We start from the raw sequence: 8,364 nt of genomic DNA, 5'->3' as shown, positions 1-8,364 counted from the left end.
AAGGGATTTCTAATCAAGTCATTATTTACCCAACGCCTAACCTCTTTTTTGAGTTTAGATGCTTGACGGTGAAATTAGAAACATTAAGTAAGTGTTATTATCGCAGTATTCAAATAAGTGTTGTATATAACAACGAGACAACGTTTGTTGAGGCAGTTGTCAAGGTGTTGGCGCCCACTTGTGAACCGCTCTCGGCATTTAGTTTACATTTTTCGTAAGTTAAAATCACTGCAATAAAACAATAATCTAACAGAAGTGTAACTTTAAAGGATTGATCAGCTCGTTAAATGTGCTCAGGGACCACAGGTGATTAAACTAGAGATTAGACTAGATTAATACTTTTTCCATATATCATGGATACTATACTTCGTAATGATGTAGAGCGTATCAGCTTAACAAAAGGTTTCTTTACATTGCCATAATCCAATGTTTTTTTAAAAAAATTTGTTTGGAAGATAACTAATTTTTCTAATTTATTTTTAAATATTGGTTGGCTATCTGTCAGACTTTTTATGCTATTTATTAAGTAATCAAAGATTTTTGTAGCAGAATAATTTGCAGCCAAAGTTAGATTTTACCTAAAATAGTGAAGTAGATAGCGCTGATAGCGAAGAACTGATAGCTGGGTTCGAGTCCCAGCCGTCACATAGTTTTCAATTTGTCAGGGATGTAAATTAGCTCCTTTGTTGCATTATGTCAGGTCTCTGTATGTCTAACTATCACAGTGCCAGCGGAGCGTTAGTCTGTCAGCGTAAAAGATAAAAAATCGTAAGCTTGCGCTGTAGCTAACATTCAGTGAGACAGAGTTAAAGCATCTACGAGAAAAGTATCAACCGTCCTGTTGTACAGAAACAATCATTTTATCATTTAGGATACTATCACCTCTTGGTTTGTCCATTCATTATCGAATGTTGCGTTTCATGAACAATTACAGGTACAATATAACTTAACGCGTTCAATGTCGTTTGAATCATCTGTGATCTGGCAACGGTCGATAGTCGATAGTATGTTTACAACTGTCGATGGAAGTGTGAGTCGATAACTGTTTACACCTGTAGCAACCACCTGGTATTATTTTGATAGCAAAATGGCAGGTCCAAGTGAACTTTCGAAAGAAGCGATAAAAAGTTTTATGCTAGATCATGGTGGTAAAGTAACAAATCATGAACTCGTAAAATATTTTAAACCATTTCTGACCGATCCGGAAACAAGAGGTATGTTGACATCATTGTGTAGTGTTGTGCCAGGAAAGTGACAGTCGTTTTAATTGTTTATTTACAAACATTTCGTGGGAGTGCTTCTAATTGTATATCAGAATTTGGTAATATGTGAACAGGGATCTGATAATTATCGAATTACCGCGTGACAACAAAATAAACACAGTTAATTTGTTGCGAGAAATGTCGATGTTTAAGGTTATGTTACCGACTGGGCGTGTGCTATGGTAGTAAACAAAGCTTGAAGTATGTTTCCATGAAATTGTAAGCATTGGTGGTGATTCCGTAATGCTACGAAAGAACCTTAAATACCAAACATATTACAAAAGTGTGCTGTAATTCAGTTACAAAGTGAAATATGCTTGACGTATGATGCTGAAATGCTTCCCACTTCTGTTTTGAAGCTTTGCTCAGCACTCATACGAGTATTTACCAAAAGCGTCTGAAAACTGGACAGTGCTGCAAAACATAACTGATAAAGCAATACATTTTCATTCTTATAATGTATTCTCGTGATAGTTTACAAAATTTGTAGCTTTACACATTGTCTAAAAAGTCAATGTCTGGCTACTGTCTGTCGCCTCGGGCACAAATTTCTAAAGAACCTAATAAAATTGGATGCAGAACTTTCTGAGAAAGCAGTTTATTGTGTTTTAGTCATTCCTCAAGCTAATTCACAGGGGAGCTGTATAGGATGTAGAGTTCCATTTTCAAATGCACATTCACTGCCTCACAATTTACATGACAACATTCTCTTATGTTACTGTGTGTGGTTTGCCTGTTAAAGAAAGATTGTTGTTGAATCCTTTTGTTTGTAGTCCATTGTTACTGTTTGATTCTCTTCAGTCTTAATTTCACCGTGTCCACAATGTCATAATTTTCCGTTTTTGTCCCTATAGACCTGCAGAGAAATTGTTCCTCCATAAGTGCATTGCTCTTTACCATTGACTTTTGCGTATTTATCATTTCTATACTTCATCTGACAATCATTTTTTTATATGTCCATTAATATACATTACCAACAAATATATAGAAGTAGCTTTCCGTATTCATTCTTATTTACCTGATATAAGCTGTCTAGAGCCATGTGGTGTTGCATGTTTTAGTGCAGAAACTTTATATGTGTAGAGTATAAAGTTTATCGATTTTCTTTGGTTTTATATAGTTATTTATTTTTTAGTAGTGAATATATCTTATAAATCATAAACTGGAAAACCAGCAACATTCTGTAGGCCCTACATTTAGTTGAACTTTTCTTTCTATTGTACCCACAACAGCAAGAATTTAGCTAGTTGATTGATGGATTGTCAGATCACTTTAACATCTTATTATGTTACACTGAGAGGAATGAAAAATGTGACATGATGTTTTGCTCCATGCACCAGGTAACAATTAGCAGTAGTGCATTGCAGGTGACAAGAAAGCAGTAAAAGCAGGAGTTGTGTGTAAATACAGTGATCTACTTTTTTAGGTCTTTTCATGTTCTCACATACCTGCTAATGCAATTCAATGATTGTTCAAGATCATTTGGTATTATGTGCAGTGTTTAAATTGTGGTAAATACGATACTGTCATCAGTTAGATTCGCATAATTTGTGTAATGTGTATTGCGTAGTTTTCAGTTTCAACCTGTTAGTTACATTTATGCACACAAGAAAGGGGGCTGCTGATTCCTAATAAATGATAGAGGTAAAGACCCAGAGTGCTAGTAGTGCTGCAAAGAATGGTAACCTGCAAACCACAGCCATACAGAACTGAGGCTTTTCAATTCCATTTTCTAGTTTTGTGATTATTGTTGATTAATTATGGTCCCCACATACATCACTGCCTATTAGTGATCCTATCCTGTTGTGCAAGTAAGAACAGTTTTGTTCTGTAACTTCAAGTATGTTGTGTATCGTATCTTACTGTCTGCACCACTCCTTGTTTTCACATCACATGTGGTTTTCATGAGAGAGATATCTTATTAAAGCGATATGTATCAACATGAAATTAACATTTTTCCAACTGAGATGAAATTCTGTGCAGAAGGTTAATACTGTTGCCTTTTAAGCTGTGTATGTTGCTGTGGTTAATGTACTTAGTTCTCACAGTTTGCTTCGAGTGTTTTTGTGTCACATTTTCAAAACTGAATTTCTGCCACATTTTAATTAATGACATTGCTCATGCAAATTGACTGACTGAGAAGGACCTGATACTGTTGTTTACACTGAGATTCTCTTTCATAACATTCACTGAGAGTGGTTATCTCCAGAACTTTTGTTCCTTGTCTGATATAGTCTTTCCAGGTGTTGCTTTATTGAGACTAAAATAAAACGGAAGTTCATCTATACTGAAGTATAATGTTGGTTCTGTATCCCCAGTTCATACAGCATGGAAGTATGTTTCCTCCATGACAGTTATACCCTTTGTTATTCTTCTTATTCTTCCTGATCAGTATATATGTTTTCTGAACTGATGATTATGAAATTAGGTGCAGCATTGTTTCAGTGTCTGTCATGAAATATCCACATTTTCACCAGTCTAGAGCATTTTGCTGTGTCATTACGATGCTTTTCTCTACAATATTGATTCATATTTTTAAAATAAACTATGACATCAAAGTTTGGAAAAGGCAAATGTTTGCAGTAATCAGATTTTTCTTGAACTGGTGTGTCTAGATGTAGTAATGAAGTATCAGTTCAAACAGCCAGTAGTTTGGAACTGAGAAAAATTAGTGTAGAAATCATTCTTTGTTTATTTCATGGTGATTCTCTGTGAAAGAAACTAATCAGTTCATAATTATCTGCCTTTGAAGTACTTAACTTAGATAACTGTATTGTTATTTGTGCTGAACTTAAGTAAAAATATACATACTGAATATATGGCAACCTGGTGTAAATTTCCTTGGATTAGAACCAAGATTGTTCCCAATATATTCATTTGAGGTGGGAGGGGAACTTGCACTAATTTTATGAAATTATAGGGGGGTGTAGGAAGCAGAGTACAGTTTCTTTCAAAATAAAAGCCAAAGCTACTGAAAAATCTTGTTTATTAATCATCAGATGTACTAATGCTGCTACTTCATGACTGATAGCTACGTTGCCCTTAACTGAGAGAATATACCTTACACCAGATTTAATAACTGTTGCTGGCAACCCAGTAACATTAATTACATGAGAACAGTTACTACATTCACAGGCTGACTTTGATTGGTGATACGAACAGAACAATGCATATTGATGATAGAATACTGTGGGAATTTTTCAGAGCCTAGAACCATCTGGCTTTTTTAGTTACAAGAGAATAGTGGCAAATGGTGAAATAGTTTTGAGACATCATAACAATGTTCTGACTGTCTTAAACTAATACTGAATTGATACATCTGTCTGTATAGTGATATAAGATGCTGGTTTGGTTTGCAAGGATGATTTTTTTCGATTAGAGGAAAGAGTGGTGGCACATGTCCCTTGCTAGAGACACCACTTGATTTCATCAGAAACCATAGTGCACAGCAACTGTAGACTATAAGGAAGGAGAAGCACACAGCAGTCACTTCTGCCTATACACCTATAAGAGCATATGATGACATGAATTTCTGCAAGTCTGTTGAATTGTAATGAAAATGTACTGAAGATGGCTATTTATAGCCAAAACGTAGATTTTCAAGACTAATAAAAGCTAATGGGATTTTGATTGACTGCTTTGTGCCTCTCCTTCCTTACACTTGGGTAGAACAGCATATGTTCTGTCAAATCTGTAGTAGATATTGTGCATAGTGCATCACATTGTCATAAAGCATTCTTAAGTAGGATCACATTTCCTTCATTGACATTGTTGTACTCCATATATTACCCACACCTGTCTCTTGTCTGCATAGTATTATGTTACTGAGAGACTGCACGAATTAGCTCTGTATCGTATGTTTAAGATGTATGATTGTTGTGAACGTATCATTGACCTTACCAAAGAAAAATTGATTTAGTGTACACATGATTTATATGTCTTCTTGTTCAACTATCTATAACATATTTAACCACCATGCAAGTCTCAGCATAAGGGAATGCATATCATCAAACAGCCATTCAATTGATCCCCGCTGCAGGGAAACACACTACTGTATGATACATCCCTTAGCTGATTCCATTATATACTTGCTTCTTATCAGTCGTATGTGCTTAATGCTTACTTTACTCTGTCTCCTTCCACTTGTCTCTATCTCTCTCTTACTCAGTTTATATACCTCTGAGCCCCATTTGACGTAAAGGTGTATTTGTTCTCTGTTTGAAAATGTGAGATAGTCCTGAAATTGACTGGGCCATGAACTTTGAAATTGAGAATGGAAGAGAAAAGGGTGATAGTAGTGACAAGTTTGAAATACGTTTTGGTCCCTAAGGGATACCCAGAGGGCTCAACTTGAAGAACAATACCTATTAAAGAAAGCCTTCTGACTGATATGAATTTGCTCAGAGGTTTCTGCACAGCATACTATAACTATCAGCTCATATTACTTCTTAAATGTGATTTTTATATGTATCCTGAAATGAGATTTATTGGGCCTTAGCAAAACTTGCTCCTCACTTATCTTGTTTCTGTAGCTCCCCCCCCCCCCCCCTACCACCACCATTAAAAAAAACTGTGTATACTTGTGAGTTCTTATTTTTCATTTTTTTCCCTTTGTGCTACCTGCTAATTTGGCTCCTTTGCGCAAAAACTATGTTGTGTGTAATTTCAGGAGACAAGTGTCATAAATGAAAACCCTGTATGGTGCTTTGGTTGCAGAAGTGTCAGAGAATCACTCTGAAATACACACTGGCAAGGAAAATGGAAATAAATAGCCTTTTTCTCTCAGAGTTTCTCTTGGGAATTTTAAATAGAACTCCTGTTCTTCAATACCTTGACCTAGTACTTGGTAGCTATCAGGATGTAAAGTGCTGTCTTTTCGCTGATCCTACCTATATTTTGTATCTGGTGCTGTTGCAAGCTTAGGAGTCATTACTGATTGAAGCCCTCTTGCCTTTTATTTGTGGCAATGGAATTTTTGAGACTCTTATCACTTGATGTCCTTTTAATTTCCTCAAACTCTAGTGATTCAGCATTTCTTGTACTTTCTATCAACAATTTGACAAGTTCGTTTGAGAAAAAACGAGGATAATGTTCTAAGCAATTGGATGTTGAACAATCAAAATGTTGAAACTCCCTGGCAGATTAAAACTGTGTGCCGGACCGAGACTCGAACTTGGGACCTTTGCCTTTCGCGGGCAAGTGCTCTACCAACTGAGCTACCCAAGCACGACACATGCCCCGTCCTCACAGCTTTACTTCTGCCAGTACCTCGTCTCCTACCTTCCAAACTTAACAGAAGCTCTCCTGTGTACCTTGCAGAACTAGCACTCCTGAAAGAAAGGATATTGCGAGTTCGAATCTCGGTCTGGCACACAGTTTTAATCTGCCAGGAAGTTTCATATCAGCGCACACCCCGCTGCAGAGTGAAAATCTCACTCTGGAATCAAAATCTTAGTAAAAATATCAGCATTAAATTAGTGGTGGATTTTATTTTCTTTTTTTAAAATGTATATATGTTGTGAATTTATAAGTAAATAATTTGTCAAAATCTTGAATTTTACATTTTCTTTGCACTCACCTCCTCCCAGCTGCCTCTCCTCACTCAGTTGCTTTTCTGTCCTTCTCAAGTAATTAGTAATCAGTTCTGTGCATAAATCCTTGAGTTCTTTCCACTGTTGGTTGATCAGAAACTATTTATCTTCTTTAAAGGTAATGATATTCTAAGCATTTGCATATGCTTTGTCAAAAAGTAGTCATGTTTTTTAACAAAAACGGAGTGGAGTAGTGTAGTGGCTAGTACACTGAATTTGCATTTGGGAGGATGACAGTTCAAACCTGCGTCCAGACGTCCTGATTTAGATTTTCTGCAATTTCCTTAAATTGCTTAAAACAAATACTAGGATGTTTCCTTTGAATGGGCACAGCCACTTTCCTTCTCCATCCTTATCCCAATCCAAGCTTGTGCTCCGTGTCTAACGATCTCGTTGTCAAGGGACATTAAACACTTAACCTTGTCGTCATCGTCCTCCTCCATTTTTTAACAAAATCTGCTTGTTTTAGTCTGTGAATGCCTGATGGTTTTCCAGCATTGTTTGTAGTGGCCACCATTTTTTATTCGTATCTAAAAATTTTGGGGTGTAGTTTCCTAGCTCGTATGTAGGAATTCATACTTTTTTTCAATAAATCATGGCTTCCTGAAGCTGAAGCGGCACTCCCAACACCCAGTTAATTTAAACATCCACAAGTAGTACATGAATACCTTTAACATTGATCGACAGATGGGGGTATTCTTCCAGTTATTTCAAGGGAGTAATACCCAAGTAAATAAATTTGCTTCCTGAATTGAATGGAAGACAAGGATATTGTTTTTGATACAATTGTTATCTTCCCTTACAAATAAATAACTCCTGAGGTGGTTCAAATTGGGCCATAATAATGAACAGTTTGTCTCACTCCCCCCCCCCCCTCCTGCCCCGCTCTCTCCCCCTCTGCGTATCTTGGGATCTCTGACCAGTCACAGTGTGAAAGAAATGTGGTGTGTGACATGAGAATGCATTCAGTTCATGATACAGGGATCAACAATTTGGCTTCATAGGATTAAGAAATCTTATTAAAAATAGCCCCGCTAATAGACATCAGTCTGCATCTTGCATAGTCTTGTGACAGTTTAAATTTCGAGGAGCTTAATTTCCTAAGAAAGCCAACTTATCAAGTGGGTCATGTGGCTGATTGACGTTAGAACTCTTTGCCTTCAAGCTTATATTCAGTACTGTGATTCTTCAATTACTCCAGGTGTATTTTATGACAAAATAAATCTCGGGTGAACAGCCTGGTATGAGTGTGCATAGGACACAATATTTCGGCAATCAACCACGTTGCCATCATCATGTGCGCTGATGTACATCTTCAGGCTGTTCACCCGAGATTTATTTCGTCTTATATTCAGTAATGTTCAATTCTTACATGAGTTTACTTAATTTAGCATCAAAAGTTTGGGAACTGATGGTCTACCAGAATGTTTGAGGTGTGTTCAGTAAGTAATGCACAACATTTTTTTCTGAAAACAGGTTGATTTTTATTCAGGATTCTAATACATCACACT

The 8,364-nt window shown here is 36.5% G+C and overlaps 1 protein-coding gene across 1 annotated transcript in view; it reads left to right on the top strand.

Annotated features, from left to right (window-relative positions):
- The first annotated feature begins 1,030 nt into the window (after window positions 1-1,030).
- The window catches only part of LOC126259466 (ankyrin repeat domain-containing protein SOWAHA), a 433,101-nt gene continuing 425,767 nt past the window's right edge, over window positions 1,031-8,364 (top strand). The window contains exon 1 of the mRNA XM_049956333.1: window positions 1,031-1,214. Coding sequence (XP_049812290.1) covers window positions 1,088-1,214 — 127 coding nt within the window. The 5' untranslated portion in view covers window positions 1,031-1,087. The remainder of the gene's footprint in view (window positions 1,215-8,364) is intronic.

This window comes from Schistocerca nitens, chromosome 1 (genome assembly GCF_023898315.1).
Source record: "Schistocerca nitens isolate TAMUIC-IGC-003100 chromosome 1, iqSchNite1.1, whole genome shotgun sequence".
Lineage (NCBI taxonomy): Eukaryota > Metazoa > Arthropoda > Insecta > Orthoptera > Acrididae > Schistocerca > Schistocerca nitens.
The sequence above is the reverse complement of the archived record's forward strand: the minus strand, read 5'-3'. Positions and strand labels throughout refer to the sequence as shown.